The sequence below is a fragment of the Arachis stenosperma genome, chromosome 8 (genome assembly GCF_014773155.1).
Source record: "Arachis stenosperma cultivar V10309 chromosome 8, arast.V10309.gnm1.PFL2, whole genome shotgun sequence".
In the NCBI taxonomy this organism is placed as follows: Eukaryota; Viridiplantae; Streptophyta; class Magnoliopsida; order Fabales; family Fabaceae; genus Arachis; species Arachis stenosperma.
In genome coordinates, this window is record NC_080384.1 from 5600349 (window position 1) to 5620882 (window position 20534).

The 20534-nt window shown below is 35.4% G+C and overlaps 3 protein-coding genes across 4 annotated transcripts; 1 reads left to right on the forward strand and 2 right to left on the reverse strand.

The window, feature by feature from the left end:
- Positions 1 to 2258: 2258 nt before the first annotated feature.
- On the forward strand, positions 2259 to 4053 carry LOC130945279 (glycosyltransferase family 92 protein Os08g0121900). The gene has a single exon (XM_057874011.1). It carries the CDS (start codon positions 2259 to 2261, stop codon positions 4023 to 4025), a length of 1767 nt encoding a protein of 588 aa, XP_057729994.1. The 3' UTR covers positions 4026 to 4053.
- Positions 4054 to 7562: 3509 nt separating this feature from the next.
- LOC130946277 (uncharacterized) lies at positions 7563 to 12219 on the reverse strand. Of its 2 annotated transcripts, XM_057874954.1 has the most exons (10): positions 11798 to 12219; positions 11064 to 11100; positions 10865 to 10943; positions 10699 to 10744; positions 10501 to 10599; positions 9642 to 9710; positions 9219 to 9558; positions 8976 to 9124; positions 8621 to 8849; positions 8356 to 8541 (listed from the first exon to the last, which is right to left on the reverse strand). In XM_057874954.1, the coding sequence occupies exons 1-10, from the start codon at positions 12158 to 12160 to the stop codon at positions 8534 to 8536; spliced, it is 1419 nt and encodes a 472-aa protein (XP_057730937.1). In that variant the 5' UTR covers positions 12161 to 12219; the 3' UTR covers positions 8356 to 8533. The 2 variants fall into 2 exon arrangements, with proteins under 2 accessions (XP_057730936.1, XP_057730937.1); XM_057874953.1 differs by having other exon boundaries at positions 7563 to 8849.
- A 4867-nt stretch (positions 12220 to 17086) lies between these two features.
- Positions 17087 to 19719, reverse strand: LOC130945280 (uncharacterized). Its single transcript, XM_057874012.1, has 3 exons — positions 18343 to 19719; positions 17288 to 17302; positions 17087 to 17203 (listed from the first exon to the last, which is right to left on the reverse strand). The coding sequence occupies exons 1-3, from the start codon at positions 19717 to 19719 to the stop codon at positions 17087 to 17089; spliced, it is 1509 nt and encodes a 502-aa protein (XP_057729995.1).
- Between the last annotated feature and the right edge of the window lie 815 nt (positions 19720 to 20534).

Genomic DNA, 20534 nt, shown 5'->3' on the forward strand with positions numbered 1-20534 from the left:
TGCATTATTTTGATCAAAGTTTTCGCATATACCAGCACATTATAATCAAGTTTAATTATTTCTTTAAGTTTTTATAATTTTATTAAAATTGTAATTAAGTTTCTGTAATTTTTTTTAATTATGTTTTTATATTATATCAAATTTTGTAATATTCTGTTAAAAATAGAATATTTTATTAATTTCAATATTTTTGTCACAACAGAAACTTAATTATAAAATCTGATATGACATAGAAATTCAATTGAAAAGATAAAAAAATATAAGGACTTGATAAAATTTTTGATAGAACTATAATGAATTAGGAACTAACACAATAATTAAACCTTATAATTAAAGTAATGTTCATTTTGGTTCTTGAAATTTTCGACAATCATCAAAATAGTTATTGACTTTTGGAAATGATGAACTTGGTCCTTGAATTTACAAATCTTAAATCTCTATTCGACTCTAATTCAATAGTACTAACTTAGAGTATTATAGTGCCATGGCAATCCAATGAATTCTTTTTAATGTTTTTGTTTTGATATTTTTGAAGTCAATTTGAATATTCTCTTGGAATATAAATACAAAAATAGAGAGAAAGAGTTAAAAATATTGAGGCAAAGACATAAATTATTTTGTATCTATTTAGTACTAATATTAGATACACTATAAAAACTTGTAAAATATCTACTTTTATCTTTTTTTTCATCACTATCTCTTTCCGTCACAATTATTTAATCTTCACTAAAAAAAAAATCATAAATTCCAAATGAAAATAGTAGAACCAATAATTTCAGTCATGCCTAATACTATACCGATGAACCGAATAACCAAAAACCAATGAACCGATAAAAAAATCAAACTCGGTGAAAATCGATCCGACCGAACTGTTTAAAATTTAAAATTTTCTCATAATACTTAAGGTGGGTTTAAATCCCTTTCTTCAATGAAAAAGATGCCATTCATAGCCACCAAACTGTTATGCTTCTTATTAATATATTTACAAATTATAAAATAGATAGATATATTTTATCAAATATTTTACTTTTATTTAATTATTTTAATTTTAGTCATAAATTCACTCATTCTTAAATTAATTATATTTTTATTTAACAATAATTATTAACTCACTTGTTTTTTCTTTTCATAATTATATAATATCTATTAATATTATCTTTTAATAAATATTTGTAGTATATAATAATATAATAGATATAAATTAATTAATAAACTATTAAAATTTAAAAATAATAGTTATTTTAATATAAAAATAAAATAAAATATTTATGGTAGAATAAAATTAACAAAATACTTATTTTTCTTGTTCTATATTGTTTTAGAATAACTAGATATTATTAAAATATTAATAAAAATATATTTTTTAAATTTTAATTTTAAATTTTTGACTTTTTTTTATTTACATAGAATTGGGTCAACTGATTCAACTAGTGATTCACCGGTTAAACTTGAACCAATGACCTAGTAATATGATAAGTTTGATTCAATTCTAACAACTATGCTCCGTTTAGTATTTACAATTGAAAGACCAAAATGCCCCCAACAATTTCAGAAAAGCTAGTTACGATATTGAGCCATGTTTGGAAAAAAATTTGTTTTCTCACACCCATATTAAAATTCATATGAAGACATCTTCCTTAAAATATCTATCTAAAATTAATGTTCGAACTATATAATTTAATATTATTTTAAATATTTTATTAGTATGTTATATAATGCTCATAAAGATTTATTTGTCACATCCAAATAATCCCACTTAGCATTAGAATAAATTTGAATTTGTGATTAGAAACAACGTGACAAAGCATTTGAAAAGAAAGATACTTTGCCAGAAGGCAGCATATGCATGCCCACGGAAGAAGAAACAAAGATGTTGCCTTGGGTGCAAGGCCGCAACTTAAGCTTACCCACTCATCACTCCTCGAATCACTTTTGAACTGTGTTGAATACAAATTTCTTGTGTCTTCTCTCATCCCTCTACTTACGTGTGTGTTCTGTTTGACATTTTCACTTCACCCCTTTCACAGAGAAAATAAAACAATGACAACACTCACCTAATGCTATAGTAGTCATGTATCACCTTTCAATGCCTAGCTAGCTTTCTAATTATAAGATGTCCGCCAACCTATTAATCATTCTTCCATAATCTTCATTCATTTTTCCTTTATTTCATCCTTCTTCTCCGCCTTCACCAGCTTCCATTCATTAATCCAATAACAACCGCCCGCTCGCGCGTGTGTCTCTTCTCCATTCAAACCATGCGGAGAAGATCAACACGCGCCACCGGCACATTTCTTCTCTGCCTCCTCTTCATTCTCCTCTTCTCCATATTCTCCCTTCACCTTTCCCGCAATGCCATCTCTTCCTCCTCCCTCCATCTCAATCTCAACCTCGACAACCGCCACCACCTCCTCCACCACTCCAACAAGCGCGCCCTCCTTAACAACTTCGACAACGATGGCCTCCTCCCTCATCCAATAGCACATCGTGTCTCCTCCATCAACGTCTCCTCCCTTTCCTTCTCCGTCTCCGTCTCCGACTCCGTTCTCCTCCCCGATTGGGAGATCCTTCTCATCGTCTCCCCAAACACACCCTTACCTCCTCTTCCTCTTGATCGCGATGACAACTACCATTGCCTTTTCCGCAACAACCAAAGGTCTCCGGCCAAGTTCTTCGCCGTTTTGCCCTTCACCAACCGCACCACCTTCAGGTGCGTCATGCCGGAATCAGTTCGTCGCCGTCGTATATTCTCTCAGCCGAACTTGGTGGCGTCATCCTCATACAACGAGTCACCGGACTTGTCGTCTTCGCCGGCGCCGGAACTCCTGAGATGGAACTTCTTCGTTTACGAGTCATTCTCCACTGACGACGACGTCGTTTTGTTCGCAAAAGGCGTCAACAGTCGCCAGGGCAACGACCGTTCCCCAAACGAGCTACGTTGCGTCTTCAGTTTCGGAGACGGAATTCGTAACACCGTCAAAACGACCGTCACTAGCTCCGTCCAGGAGGTGTTCCGTTGCCCGCACCCGGATCCATTGGAATTGGGCCTTGGACAAGGACCCGAGAGAATCACCGTTTCACTCGAGATCATTGCCGGAAACCTCCTTGTCCCTTCTGTGGCTTATTACACTCCTAGGCCCAATAAGAAGCCCAATTCTCTTCACGCCCGGCCCAAATATCAGATATGCGCATGCACCATGGTTTACAACGTAGCGAAATTCTTACGAGAGTGGGTGATGTACCATTCCAAGGTTGGCATTGACAATTTTATATTGTACGACAACGGAAGCGATGATGACTTGAAAAAAGTGATCAACGAGCTTCGTGGAGAGGGTTACAACATCTCAGTGTTGCTTTGGATCTGGCCCAAGACTCAAGAAGCTGGGTTTTCTCACAGTGTTCTATACTCCAAGTCCCAAGGAATGTGCAAATGGATCATGTACGTGGACGTTGACGAATTTGTTTTCTCTCCTTCTTGGGGTAATATTGGAAAGGGCCATGAAAAGTTTCCTTCGCTGAAATCGATGGTGCCACGAGAAAAACATGTAGGGCAGGTTTCGGTGAATTGTTTGGAGTTTGGGCCATCGAGTCAGAAGGTACACCCCTTGGAAGGTGTGACGCAAGGGTACACGTGTCGTCGAAAGGTGGAGCAGAGGCACAAGTCTATGGTGTTGGTGGATGCAGTGGATCCCAGCTTGTGGAACGTGATTCATCACTTTATGGTGAACGACAAGGCTGGGTTCGTGTCGATTCAATTAGGGTTGGACAAATGGGTGGTGAACCACTACAAGTACCAAGCGTGGGATGAGTTCAAGAACAAGTTTCGGAGAAGGGTCTCTGCTTATGTTGTAGATTGGAGGCAAAATGTTAATCTAAATTCTAAGGATAGGACTCCTGGGCTGGGCCATGAGGCCATTGAGCCTGAGGACTGGGCCACCAAGTTCTGTGAGGTTAGGGATGAGAGGCTTAAATCATTTACCCAAAAGTGGTTCGGCTCCTTTAGGCCCAACCATACCCACGCATAGCTGACCAGACCAGTTCTTGATTCTTTTATTCTTTTCCCAACATTTGTATAGGAAAATTACGAAAGAATGTGGGTTGGAATTGGTTCATTGTGGTGGTGACGTGGTGTTTTGTTGTAGATTGACTTTTTGTTTTTGACGAGCTAAGTAGAGCTGATGTTCCATCTGTTCTTGTGGGTTGAATGAGATTTTTTTTTATTTCCATCCTTTGAAACACATACACTTGATGAATTAGTGTGGTTAGGATAAATTTTAGATACAATATTCATTAATCTTACACACATATTTATTGTGTTTAATTCTATTTTAATAAAAAATAAATTTTTTTAAATATATTTAAATACACATAATACTATTACATATTAGCATGTTCATATTTATTTTTATCATATATTTTTGACTTTACTTACTTATATTTGTCACACTTTTTAATTTTCACACTCTTAAAATCGCAAAAAACAAAGTTTACAAGGGAATGGATCATCTTCAGTGAAAAAAAAATTAGATGATGTCAATTGTAATTTTTTATATTTTATTATTTTTTTTCATATTTAATTTTAGCTCTACTTATAAAATTAATAATAAAAAATCACACTGTATTTTTTTAAATATTAAAAAAATTAGAAAGACTCCATTTTCAATTTACAGGACCTTTGCCAAAGTAACTCATCCAGAGCATCTCTCTTTCTTTCTTTTCGAATATCTTATTTAATGATATAAGTTTTAAGGAAGCTTTTAGCCTGGGGAAAATATTTTAAAGTTCTGAATGAATTAGGATAAATTAAGAATATATGAAAAATATGGGGTCATTTTAAAATATGAAAAAACAATAATTAACTTCTACATGACTACCACATTCATATGACCATCACGTGTACATTTAAAGAGACTTCGAAACTCATATTTTTAAAGACTCTATAGTACTACTCTCTATACGTGCCAACATCATTAATAAGAGAAACACTGCAAATATAAATCACTTGCTCATTTCTAAAAACAATTTCATTAAAAAATTTAAAACATTTTTGTTAAAAATGTGTTAGTCATAAAAAGTAACAACAACAACAATAACAACAACAACAATAATAATAATAATAAAATTTATTATAATTATAACAAAATTTTTTATCACTTAAAAATTAATGTTAAGAAAAGTTTTTATTCTCTTCAAATGAACTCTATATAAATTTTAGTCTTTTTATAATGAAATTTAAATATTAATTTCTAATACAAAAATAAAAAATGATATTTTAGTATTTTTCAAAATTAATACTAAAAATTTATTTTTATTTGAATTTTAAAAAGAGTATCTTAGTCATTTAAAATGAGTATATATTTTAGTCTTGTTAAAATCAAATTCGAATTTTTCATTTCTAATACGATCAAACAATATGAATTTAATCTATAATGGTATTTTAATTTTTTTAGATTAACCTTAAATATTATTTTGTTATTTTAAAAATTAATTATATGATATTTTAACTGTTTCGAATTTAAATTTACAATTTCTAATACAATTAAGTAATTTTTATTCTAAAATGGTATTTTAGTTCTTTAAGGTTAATGGTTAAAAAAGTTGTTTTGGTATTTTAAAATTAACTATAAAATGTTCTAAACTTTTTAATATTAAATTAAAATTTATAATTGCTATTAAATCAAATAATATTAATTATTCATATAAAATGTGTTATAGTAATTTTAAAATTATTACATAAAGAATATTTTGGTATTTTAAATTTAATGGTAATTAACAAATATTTTAGTTTTTTTAATATGAATTCTATAGATATTTTAATATTTTAAAATAGAAATTAAATTTTAAGTTGTAATACAATTAAAAAACTTTAAAAATAAAGAGCTTTTTTATCTTTTAATACTGATACCAAAATACAATTTTTTTCATAATATTAAAAAAATTGTTTAATATTTTCAAAAAATTAATCAAAAGGATATAATTATTCTTCAACTGATACTTCATCAATTTTTTACTTAATCTGACAGGCCCTTTTGTAATTAGTACAACTTTAAAGTAGAATTTTACAAATTTACACACTTTTTATAAGACACTAATATAGGCCACTAAATTAAAATGTCCTTCCCTAATCCTTTTAAGAATCAGTTTCAAGTTTCCATATTAGTTTTGATTAGGGGTGGCAAACGGGCCTAAATCTGTCGGGTCGGCCCGCGTAACCCGCTAAAAAAGACGGGTTGGGCTGGAAAATCAGGACTGCCAAATAGCAAAAGCCCGCCTAATCCGCACCGCTTAAATTGCGGGTTTTGGCAGGCTTTGGCGGGGCGGGGCGGGCTTCCCCGCCGGGCTAAGGTTTTTATTAGTGAGGGGGTATTTTTGTAATTTTTTTGCCAAAACCTAACTTCCCCCAACCTAACTTACAAGAGTATGAAAATAAAAATTAAGTGTTTTGAATTATGTTTATGTTATTTTGGAGACAATAATAATAATTATGTTTTGGATTATGTTTATTTTGCTTTGGAGAGAATTTATAATTATATTTATTAGATATTTATAATTACAAAGACTTTAATGTTTGTGAATATAAAAAATATAATTTTTATGCCATTAGAAATTATAAATTTATTAATATGGTTGTGAAATTATATATATTACTTAGTAGTTAATAGTAAAAAAAAAAAAAAGAAGAGTTTTGGCGGGCTTAGCCCGCCCGCCCGCCAGCCCGCAGTTAGGCGGGGCAGGCTAGGATTCTAGGACCGCTTCACTAGGTGGGGCGGGGCAGGCCAACCCGCCAAAGGACGGGCTTCTGGCAGGGCGGAGCGGGGCGGGGCGGGGCGGGCTTCCCCGCTTGCCACCCCTAGTTTTGATGGGTAAACAAACATCTTAAGTTAATTGGTAGTTATTATACTTGTGAAAATGTTTCTATATAGAATTCTATTATCACTAACTACAATGCTAATGAATACTGTTTGAGTGAATTATTTATACACCTCCACAGAGATTATTTTCGGCTAACAGTACACCTCAATATAGACGTGACGTTAAACGCAAAGCAAATCAAATCAATAAATTTTCTCTTTTAACAATTTTAAGAGATAACCTCAAGTGACCACACTCAAAATGTGACAAATATTACACGGCTTTTTATCCTCTGCATCTCTTTAAGTCCTCTCCTTTTTATCGTGCTAAATAGACATTCGATGTTGCATGTTCGTTTTCGTTACCAGAATGAAGCTAGGCTCCCTCTTTTGCTTAGCGCAGTAACAGCTTGTTGAACATCAGTGAGAGTGAAAACATATATTTTGCTTCTGCGTTTTCAATCAGGAACCTTATGACATGCCTTCAAATAATTTCGCATCATGATCAAAATGCAAAAAAAAATTCGCAAAGAAAAAACACATAGCACATGTAAGTTACAACATGATAAGGATACACACCTAAAGTCATATTATACGGTCTCTTATGATAAGCTAGACAAGGATTTATGCCTTCTTGATTGTGACACTAAAAGTTTACTAGATTTATATGTTATAGCTAGAGTCGTAAAACATGAAAAAGGTTCAAACAAATTTCAACAGAAAAGAAACCATCATCCACTTAAAAAGGGAAAGGAAAAAATTGTCTCAATCACTCAGGGTCTTACAATTACCATTTTGATTATAATGAATTTGCGTTAGAAACAAAATAATCAGAGTCAAGTGTGCAGATTGTCGAAAAAAGAAAAAAGAACTTTACAAATGTGTAGGGGACTAATATTGAAATACAAGAGCAAGTTTTTGAGTCACTGGCTGTAGCAAGTCTCCATTATTTCCTTTAGCTACATTGAATATGAAAGGACGGCAGTAACTCGGTTGAAGAATTAATCATTAATCATTTAACATCACCCAAGTCTAAGAGACTAAGACCTAGGCCGGTGTTAATCGCACTATAACTCTAAGCTTGTTTGCATAGAAAGCTGAAATATCAAGTCAAAAAACTAAAATGATTAAGGGTGAAAAAAATGGAGCCATCATATAGGAGAAAATAGTATATAATCAGAGCTGCAATGCCAAATTTGGATGCAGCTGAGAACCGGTCTCCATATTGGAACTAGATGAATTTGATGTTCCGAGCGAAATAGAATTGTGTCGAATGGGAACTTCCATTCCCGGCCATGAAGCTTTTCCAGCATATCCTTGCGATGAACTTTGTGGCTCGAATCCAGATTCCCGAGCCATCAAATTACTGGAATCTAATTGACTAAACTTGTTTAAAACCTGAGCCTTAAGAGGCTGATTAATAATTGTCGGTGCCGTGTGGCTAGGAAGGCTGTTTATGTGATCCGTGTCTAACATCTGGGGAGCATTTCCAACACTGGAGGACGAACCAGTTAAGTCAGCAAGTCTTACCATCTTCATTTGAGATGATACATTTGAACATAACCGGCCAGCTGAACCAAAATCATCAGAGTGCGCCATCAGTTCCTGCTGAATCCTCATAGGAACCATGGATTCCATACCACCACTAGCCCTGCTGAGTGGATTCAACTCACTTTGGTAATTCAATTCTCTGTTAATTACCATTTCACCACCTTGTAAGCATGATCTATTTGAAACAAGGAATGATCCAGATGAAGAAGAAAAATTACTTCTATGATCCTCTGGTAAACAAGGGTCTGAAGTTCTCTCTTCATCACAAACTGGGAGATTTTGCCTCTCTGACACTTCATCTTCACTTACCCATCCAGGACCAAACTCGTGTCCTTTTGGTAAAACACTGCTGATTTTCTGGGAAGCAATCTTCCAAACAACAGGACCAAGATCTGCAGCAAAATGGGCTAGGCTCCTTGCATAGCTATGCTTTGCATGTAAACCAACCTGATGTTGAAAAAAAACTAAGTAAGAAGCAAAAGATGACTTTATACTTAATATATGCTTCCAATTTTGTTTTATCTAGTTCAGGAAAACAAGAAAAAGAGAAAAAGCAATAAGAAAAGTTCATACCGCAAGTAGTTGCTTGAATTCATCTTCAACTGTAGTCAATACTGGTGGTTCATTGCGTGAAGGCACTGGACAATTGTAAGTATCACGCCTGGTCTCATCAACCGCAAACTGCTTCTTTCCGTACCTTAACACAGCTTTTAGAACAGAAGCTGCAAGAAAAATATAATAGTGGGAATTTGTTTAACCAGGGTCAAAAAGATGGAACTGAAAAAGCACCAGGAAGATGTTGATCCACATGCTAACCTGGAAATTCATTCTCCCATTCAGATGTCCAGCTTGTACCTCCACTGTTAAAATTGTTGTGGGAGGCCCTAGTTGATGAATCCGCAGGCTGAAATTTACTAAGCACTTTTCTTAGATTATAACCATTGGAGCCACTGGCAATATCCCCAACAGAAGCAAGGGTTGCATCGGATGAAGATTCAGGAGCAATGCGCTCTGCGGGAGACATGGCCAGTGACTTTCTATTGTGCTTGCCTGGTGGCCTTCCTCTCTGCACAATTTTAGGTTGTGGTTCACTATCATCACTATCTTGTCTGAGATTCTCAAAGTCCTTCCTTGCAATTTCTTGCATGGCCCGAGCCTAAGAAAAAGGTTCGGTCTTTAGAATATAACAAACAAATAATAAAAAATCAAAATTAATATAGTTTCAAGACTTCACCAAACCTGTCGATAGTAAATAGTATCTGGTGAATTATATTGCATTGCATTTGAGCATATCAGAAGCACATCACTCTGCAAGAATGAAGCAGTGTCACAAAATTTTATCAGACTATTAAGAAATACTAACTCAAAGATCAATTGTAGTACGAAAAATCCAAACCATCTGAATGGCCTAAGCTACCAGAAAGGTATATAAGTATAAAAAAATGCAAAATCTGCTATGATGAGCAAGGTAATTTACCAAAATTTAGCAATCAGTGTGTCTAAATAGGTAAGAAGGCAAATGACAGTCAAGGCTTGGGTTTATAATGATGTCAAGCCAAACAATAGAAAAAGAATTACAGATCAATAATGACAACACATCAGGACTTAATTCAGCACTATTTGACAATAAACCTTTAATACAAAAGGCTGAAGTTTCTAGATAAATGATGGGAGTAGTATTCAAAACTCCGTAAAAAAAATCATGAAATCCAAGTGGAAATATTATCCAACACCAAAAATAACAGTTCTTTTGGTTTACCAATCTTTTTCAGTCTTTGGACAAAAACAACTTCCAATTTCCTACATAACAACCAGCATCCAAAACGAAAACAACAACAGCTGGCTGAGTGAATGGATTGGAATTCATAAAAGGATGAGAAGAGAAGAGAAAGTAGTGCTGGACTAAGCCTTGGAGGTCACTGAAAAACTGATACAAATTTGGTGAAAAGTGGGAGGAGGAAACACAGAGGGGGAGGGTTCATCCATCATGAAGTGGACCACACAACCTCCTTAAACGAGCTAAAATCCACGGGACTTTGATCTCAGAAGCAAGTCCCATATATTTTCTACAAAAGCGGGTAAAAACTACAGCACAAACCTCAAATTGATCCAAGTTGGTGTAAAGTCCACCATCCAACTTCTTCCTCACAGTTCCAAAATCCATAGGGTGTCTAATGATATCATGATAATCAGGAAGCTGCATCAACAGTGTTTCTTTATGTCAACTCAAGTTACGGGAATTCAGATTTCCAGAACCGAAATATCATATATATGCAAGCATCAGAAAAACAAGCACCTCTTCTGGATCCACAGGCTCAGAGAATACCCCATGAGTGTCCTTTCTGCAAAATGGATGAACAGTAGAAAACACAATCTGTCAAATTCTCAAGTAAAAGAACAAAACCCGGGATGAAAAAAGGAGGGGAAAAAAAAGAAAAGGGAGAAAGAAACAATAGTCATACTTTTGAAGCCTATCAAGGATAAACAGCAAGAGCTTTTTGTCTGGCAAAGGTGTAGTGGGACCGGATTCACCCTGCGAACCTGTCAAACACATAATATATTTATAAAAAATCGCCATTAATATTCCCCCACTACGCACCTTGCACCAAGGGAATGAGATTTTTCGAGGGCAAAAAAAATCATTTCCTTATAGCTTCATACCATGTTTACTGTCAGTCGCTTTCGGAAGCTTTCCATCCTGCAAAAATCATCCCATCATCAAATCCCAAAAAGCCATGTGCTACTCATTTTATACTAACCCCCTTTTTTTAACACACTCTGGTTTATCCTTAACAGGATCGAAAACTAAGAAAGCACATCAAATTTAAGGAAAGTGTCACAAACCCACATGCAGTAACCAGGTAGTGAGTGGTTGGTTGGGTGGAAGCAAGAAAAATACAAAAACGAGAAGAAAAAAAAGTTGAACAGATCAGAGACAGGATTTAAAAAATTGAAAAAACAAAAAAAAAGAAACAGAGAATACTGAGAGATAAGACAAATTGAAGCTTTTAGGCATATCCGTGCACTTTGTGCGGATAAATAATGAAGGGATTTAAATTAAGAGGGAAAAAGAAAGAAGAAGCGGCAGCACCAGTGCGACTACCCCACCCCCCTCCCCTCGCCCAAAAAAAAATTAGGAATAAAATTAATATCAAAACCTAAACGGTCAAACTCAAGCACACGCATCTACTGGTTCACAATTCAACGAGTTCAACTCATAAAAAAATTAAAAAATAAAAAAGGAAATAATACGCGCGAAATCCCAAAAGGGAATAAATTTCGGTTTTTTTTTTGCCCCAATTGTAAGACCCCACAACAACAACAAACAAAATCTAACTGTATATATGAGAGGGGAAAATCAATAATTGAAGAGATGAATAATGTGAGGCACTCACGGCTTCGTCTGATCCGTGGAAGGAAGCGTCAATTCTGCGCCTCTTGCGCGTGGCGGCGTCATCGGGATCGCCGCTGGGGAGAGAATTGGAAGGGGATAATGCGGCGGTGGCGTGGTGGCTGTGGTGTTGGAGGTGGGGATTGAGTCCGACGAGGAGTTTGTGCTTCTTCTGCTTGCGCTCGTCATCGTCGTCGTCGACGATGGTGCCGTTTTTGGCGTTTCTCGAAACGGCGTGTCGTTGATTCTGTTGTTGCTGCTGTTGCTGTTGCTGTTGTTGCTTCTTGAGGGATCGCTTTTGAAGATCCAAAAGGGATGGGCGTCCCTTCTTCTTCTTCTTCGTCATCGTTTCAGATACCTCGCCCATTGTTTCCTCCTCTTTTCTCGCTCCCTAAACAAACACCTACTAATTTCTCTTTATTTTCTTTTTTTACTCTCTCTCTCTCTCTCTCTTCCTTTAATATTTTAAAATAAAAATAAAATAGTGTATTAGTATGTTGTATGTGTCTACTTCTATTCGGATACTATACGGTGATGTATGCGTGCCACTCACGTGACTACTCTTTGCCTCTGTGTCATTGCCTCATTGCTCGGCCGCTTAACGCTTATGCTTAACAATTTTTGATTGTTTTATTATTCCTTCAAGTCAGTCCCTTTCTTTTTTATTTCCACTTCCCACACAAGGAAACCATGCTTCCAATTTCGGCTGTTTTTTTTTTTCAATATGATAACGGAATGTGAGTAACGCAGCGTTATGGAGGTTGTGGATATTATACAAGGTTATGACGGCAGAAAGCTGAAGTTAGATGGGGGATGAAATCAGACCGTCTGATTTATTTTTGAGAAAAAGGGAGTCTAATTGGACTGACCGATTTTGGGTTGGTTTGTATATGTTTTATAAAATCGGACGCACTGATTTGTTGCTACTCGAATCCAGGAGACCACAAATCGGTTCCAGGAATTTGTGGATCAGCAAAAAACTACAAATCGGTCCCAGGAATTTGTGGGTCAGCAAAAAATTTTGATCCTTAGGAGACTAAATCGGACCCACCGATTTGCTGCAAGGTAAATCAGCTGCTGAGAAATCGGTGGCAGCGATTTCTAGTGCGTGAAAATTTGTGAATGAACCGGTCGATCCATCCGATTAAGCGACTCATGCGTACATAAACGAAGATTGTACGCAGAACCCCAATTCTTCTTCTTCTTCTTCAGTCCGTGAGTGTCTGCAATCCGGTGATGTTCTTCCTCTTCTTTCATTTTTCTTTATTTTTGTATATTAGATTTTATTGAGAGTGAGACTGTTTAAAGTAGTTTGATATTATGGATGATAAAGTTATATTAAAAATTTATTGTTATGGACAGATTTTGTTAGAAACATATGAGGGAGTTCAATTTGTATGTCAAAATCCAGTAGATGTTGTTATTCCGTTCACATTGTCATTGGATGAATTGAAAGGTGTGATTTGTGAGAAGATACATTCAGAAAGATCAGAAAGAATATCGTGTATTTTGTACAGGTATCATTTACCTGTGTTTGGTGGATTCGTCCATTTTCAGACGAAATACGTGACAGATGAAGCGAGTATGTAGGAAATATTTTCAATGTATATTGAGAATCGCCGGCGAATATCGTGCATCGAGTTGTATATTGAGTTCGAGCAATTTGAAGTGGACCGAAATATTGAAGTCGAAGATTATGATAGTGGTAGCGATGAGGATTTTGAAAGTAACTATGAGATCGTTGGTCCAGGTGAAAACGAAGATGGAGCTTACGGCCCCATGAACCCAGATGTGGCGGAGGTTGATAATGCACTAGCAAACTCGCTTCCGTTTCAGGAGCCTTCTTTCATGCGGTCGTTGGATTTGGAAGCGATGAATGCAGCTGAGTTTCCGCAATATATGAATGCAGGTATGCCGTTTGTTACCATACCATTTGATTAATATATTAATTACTAGTTCTCTATGTAGATAGAATAGGGAATGTAAAGACTATTATAGGAGGATTTTATTTGTTAAGATATATATATATATATATATATATATATAATATATATATATATATATATATATATATATGTATGTAATGATTATTTATGAATATATATTTCCTGCGGTGTGATTGTGGCAGAGCTTTCTGTTGTGGCCGACGGTGAATTTACGGTGGGGATGGAATTCAGTTCAAGGGAGGAAGTAATCAAGGCAATGAAAGACTATACCATCCGTAGAGGGGTAGACTATCGGGTTTATGAGTCGGAACCGACGACATTCTATGTTAAATGTACACAATATGGCAAAGGTTGTGATTGGCTGATCAGGGTTACGAAAATGCAGAAGAAGTACTGCTGGGAGATAAGGAGGTACAATGGTAGTCACACTTGTACCCGGTCGACAATTTCTCAAGACCATTCGAAACTGGACTCCAAGACAGTTGTAGAAGCAATTAAGCCGTTGGTAGAGGTTGACCCATCTTTGAAGGTGAAATCAGTCATTGTGGAAGTCCAGTCGAAGTTTAACTACACCATCAGCAATAGGAAAGCTTGGTTAGCAGAAGGCGGTTGAGTCAATTTTCGGAGGTTGGGAGGCATCGTATGAAGCTTTACCCATATGGTTTGAGGCCATGTGTCACAAGGAGTCGTCAGCAGTGGTTCACTTTGAAACAATGGATGCGTACCAGGGGGATGACTTGGTTCACAAAGCAAATTATTGAAAATTAAAATAATAGTTATTTAAATATAAAAAATAAAATAAAGATATCTATAATAGTTTGAATAAAAATATCGATCATTACAACCTAATTAAAATAGCAAAGTAACATCAATCACAGTAACAACAATGTAAGTAATAGAACCAATCCAAAAATAGCAATACTAAATACTAACAGCAAACTAACTAAACTAAGTAATACAATGTCCCTAATTTTATACACAGTCAACATTAAATAGTAACAACATCCTAAGTAATACAACCAACCCATAAACCTTAATTAACAACATGAAACACATCATTTTTTCGCTGTCCACTTTAAACCTGTGCATAACTTTTTGCACTTCTTGGCAAGCTTGTTAAATGGGGAGGGGGTATACCGACTAGCACTCCGACGTGGCGGATCTTCTCTAAGATTGTAGCCTTTTCCTTTTTCACTTGTGGCTGTACCTATCAAAATACAATACATACAATGAGTGGAACTAATCAAATATAAATTCAGCATCAATGTATAACCCATGGAGACTGGAACTAATAAAATATAAGAATATATAATCAAAATTTTATGTTACCTGCACTAGCCGTTGGATTGTCAGCGCGGTCTTCATCAGCTTGGTCGGCCGGATCATCAGCGACGTCATCGTCCTCATCGTCATCCTCGGAATCATCCTCATCATCATTCTCATCCTCATCCTCATCATCATCATCATGGTTTCCATCACTCTCCGGATGGTCTACTAGATAGTCATCAGTGTCATCATCAACTCCCATATTACTCTCCTGAATTAGACTCATCGGAATACTCCCCTGGTTTCGACTCTGTATAATTCCTCCCGCGGCTTCAGCACTCCTACTCGAATCAACAGACATTCTGGCTCCAGAATTATTAGAGGAAGTGCGATCCCGAGGTCTCAAATCCAATGACCTCCTAGGTTGAGTAACACCACCCGAACGTGCCCAGTGGTCGGCGGGGATGTCCGCATAGTTACCTGAATATGAGTGACCTACTCCTGAACTACCCATGAAACCAAGCAGCTGGGAGAACGATCCTTGCTCCCCTGTCTCAAACTGTGGACCATCCCAATACTGCTGATGTATAGGTACTGACGGTGAAAGATAATCAGATGGTTGCGTGTGAGGAACATATGGAGCAAAATACTCAACATCCTGCTGTGCCTGTGGCAGTGGAGGTGACAGAGGGGGGTGAAGGTGGATGTGGCTGTGGCGCTGGTTGTTCCTGTTGATTCTCTTGAATATCAACCGGGGGCCCTTCTGGATTCTCTTGTGCTACAAGGTCAAACAATTGCAAGTGATCACCGAAAGCTCCTCGGTACCAATGCATGTAAGTGTCCAAGGAATAATGTGGAGGAACGATTTCATCAACTAGAACGTGACTGTACCGGTTGGTCCACTGCATCACCCAGACAGAGTGCGTATTTGCCCAATCTTGATTTTTAGGCCCAGTTAGTACTTCACCATGTGATGCACTTAGATCCCGCGGCTGATTAGGGACACCCTGATTCAAGCCAAATTGCCTCCTAATTCTATCAGTTGCATGCCACTCGACGCATTCGAATGATATAAGCAGCACCCTAGCACTCCAAATAACAGAATTATGACGGATGTCTAAGGGAATCAGGTCTGGACCAACGTGTCCAATGCCATAAGCCTGCCAAACAAACTGGACACACCGACAGTATCAGATGATTAAACAACTATAAATTCATTGACAAAACAAATGCATGAAATATTTTTTAATGACATACATGTCCTTCTTGCATATCATCTAACAACCTCCTATAGTGGGGAACGGAATGATACCGGTAACCATAGTTTTCACGCTCCCAGTTTTGCCACCTGCATTAAGACAAATTCTTAATTAACTTGTTTTCGTCAATTCATACATCAATTCATACCGCTTCTGTCAACTCATACAGCAATTCATTAACTATTCTAGTGCTTGTGTCAATTCATACATCAATTCATTTTACCTATTTGCAATCGGAAATAATCGGGGGTTGCCAGGAATCGGCGCAAGAAATGGTAACCGGATCCAAGCCCATGTAAGCAAAAGTGTCAAAGGACCGTCCATCTCCTTGCAGTCGACGCGAGTTGCCCTACACAATGATCTATACAAGTGCGCAAGGCATGCCGAACCCCAACTAAACTGTATGATCCCCGAGAAGTTACGGAGCAACGGCAGAAATTTCCAGTGCACCGCTGCACCAGACTTATCTCCAAACAAAATAGTACCAAACAACAACATTATGTGACACTTTACATACATCTGAATGTGAAAATCATCAGTCAACACTATGCATTCTTTCAAACGCCTAAACCAAGTCAACTTTATAAAACTTCCTCTACATTCTTTTATCGTCGGCGCAACTCCAAAATGGTGCAAGCACTCAGCTTCCATCGCCTCAAAAGAACTCATGGTTGGTCCTGTAACCGGAAGACCATTTGTCGGGAGACCGAGAATCATTGCCACATCCTCCAATGTCACCGCACACTCACCAACTGGAAAATGAAATGTGTGCGTCTCAGGACGCCATCTCTCAATCAGAGCATTAATCATTGCTGACTGACACTAAATTACCCCAATTTGAGAAACATAATAGAAACCTGTCTCCCGTAAGTGAGCCTCAACAATTTGGTTGTACGAATCGGGCGGCTTCAAATGATCACATACCAACAAGCGTGAACCCTACAAAATCACAGTTCCTTTACGAATTCCAGCATAATAAGTATAGTAATAATAATATAATTTCTCTTACATGTCCCTACTTACAATAATATAATCTGCCTATCAAACATACATACATTTGTAAACATACAAATTAATAAATATGCCTAATTATTTGTCTAAATTATACTCAGTTAATAATAATAATAATAATAATTAACATTACCTATGGACAATATCGATAATAATAATAGTAATATCGTTAATAATAATAATAATCATGCTAATAATTAATTACAATTATTCACGGATAATAATAATAATAATAATAACAATTATAGTAAAAACAATAATAATAATAATAATAATAATAATAATAATAATAATAATAATAATAAAATTTTTTATTAACCTCCACGGATAATAATAATAATAATAATAATAATAATAATAATAATAATAATAATAAAAACAATAATAATAATAATATAAAAATAATAAAATTTTTCATTATTGTTACTCAGTGACGGACCCAAAAAATTTATGGTGGGGGGCAAAAATAATACACATTATTATCAAAATATATATTAATTTAAATTTAAAAATATAAAAGTGCACATTAATTATTTGAATACAAAAAAAAACCAAAAATTACATTAGCTGCTAACTTTTCGCTTCAAATCTTGAAGGTACTCTTCTTGTTTTCATATTTTGAAAATGTTGAATAATTGTTTCATTATCAACTTGATTGAATGTCTCTCTTTCTATATTGTAACTAAACAATCATTCAACCACATCATCATTCGATTACGAAGTCGACTCTTTATGATATTCATAGCAGAAAATCTCTCAACTGATGCTGTTGCCACAGGTAGAATCAAAGCTAATTTCAACAAAAGAAATACCAATGGATAAACAATATGCTTTTTTGTCTCAACTAACTTTTGAGATAGTCCACTGATTCCATTTATTTGAGAATTGATCATCAAGACGCATATCCAATATAAAATTCTCAAGTTGACTATCAAGTGCCAAAAGTTGAGTAGAAGAGAATTCATGTGGATAAATTCAGCTAAACGAAGCAACTTCTCCTTATCAAATGCAAAAAATGAGTCACTTGGATTCAAACAAGCTATACAAAGAAGTAGCTCGGTATTTACCTCTATAAAACGATTGTTAAGCTCTTGAAGTTGTCTATCAATCACTTGATAAAATAATTCAACTTGAAAATGATGCAAGTTTGAGACCTTTTGGATTTTGCGCCTTGATCTTCCTTGTGTTACAAATATATCATTCATATTTGGAGCAAGAATATTGTGACTATCACAAAATAGTAAAACTTCGTTGAGCAAAGAGGACCAACCATCGTCTCTTATACTTTGCAATCGTTGCTTGGACACTTTAACCAATGTCATAGCATTTATAATGTCTTGATCACTTCTTTGTAGAGCTTGAGACAACTCATCAGTAACTCCTAATATACTTTTCATCAAATGTAAATTGAATACAAATTCAAAAGATTGAATATGATTCAATAATTGGCATGCTTCAGCTCTTTGTTCAGGATTATTTCTATCTTCCTCAATAACTTCAAGAACTTCTACCACGGAAGAAAAAATAGAAATCAAGCTAAGTATTGTACCATAATGTGAGCCCCATCGAGTATCACCTGCCCTTTTCAATGTTGTTTCTTGATGTAAGCCACGCCCACTGGAAACATCTCCATTTTGTAATGCAACAATTGTCTTTTGCATTTGACTTTCACGAAGCATGTCTTTACGTTTACAAGAAGCTCCAACAATATTGCACAAACTAGCAAGCAAATTAAAAAGTAGTGCAATTTCAACCTGTTTCTTTGCAACAACCACAAGTGCTAATTGAAGTTGGTGAGCAAAACAATGAACATAAAAAGCACAAGCATGTTCTTTCAAGATCAAACTTTTTAAGCCATTAAATTCTCCCTGCATATTAGTAGCTCCATCGTAACCTTGTCCACGTATTCTTGCTAAACTTAAATTATGCTTTGTTAATAAAGATTCCAAAGCTACTTTTAACGACAACGCATTTGTGCTAGAAACATGGACAAGGCCAAGAAATCGCTCCATTACAATCCCTTCTTTGTTCACATACCGCAAACAAATAGCCATTTGCTCTTTAACAGAAATGTCTCGAGCTTCATCAACTAAAACAGCAAATAAATCATCTCCAAGATCATCAATAATAACTTTAGTAGTTTCACTTGCAGCAACTCTAACAATATCTTTTTGAATTTTAGGTGCTACTAGCTTAAGGTTTCCACGAGCATTTTTGAAAACACGATCAATCTCTGTATTATGTTGAGCAAGAAAGTCAAGAAGCTCCAAAAAATTACCTTGATTATTTGAATTGTGCGATTCATCATCACCACGAAAGGCCAATCCTTGTCGCAATAAGAACCTAATGCACTCAATTGTTGCTGTTAAGTGAGTTCGGTAATCTCTTTTAGCTTGGTCTAAATGCTTTTGAAAAACAACTTCAATATGTTGTTTTTGCTTCATGAGTGCTTCGCATTTTCTTCAAGCTTGATTATAAGCACTATCATGATTTCCAACATGTGTTTGTAATCGCTCCTTCTTTTTCCAATTTGAAAAGCCCTCTTTTACAAAAGCATCACCACTCGCACCATCAGGTTTCATAAGATAGCAACAGAGACAAAATACAGCATCTTTTGAAATACTATATTCCAACCAATTGCCAAATTCATCAAACCAATCATCATTAAATCTACGGAGAGAAGTTCCAAAATATATTTGTGGAAAATCATGTTCTCTTGGTTGGCAAGGACCTTTTTGCAAATAAGCTAACTTCATCTCTGACATTTGGATCATAATTTGAAATTTTGGGTCGTTGTCCAGGATCAGCTACCAGACTTTCCACATTAAATTCTAAGAACTTCTTTTTATTAGAAAAGACTAATGGAGTGATTTCAGATTCTAGTGGTAGCTTTCTTTTGAAATATTCTCCATTACTATTTCTAAAAATAAAAATATATTCTAAATTGATCAATTCACTTTAAAAATTTATATGCAATCTAATTACATATAATAGAATAGAACGAAAGATAAACAAATAAATAATAAGGATCACTAAATTGAGAATAAAATAAAATATATAAATTCATGAAAAGAATAAAAAATAGATTAATACCTAAACTATAATTGTTTGAATTAAAATTTGTAATTGAAAATATCAAAAAGAGAAACAATGAAATTGAAAGATACATAGAGTCATAGAGAGCTATATAAAATAAAATAGAGAATTTAAAATTTACCTTTTGATGAAGAGAAGATGACCACTAGACAAGGAATAGAAA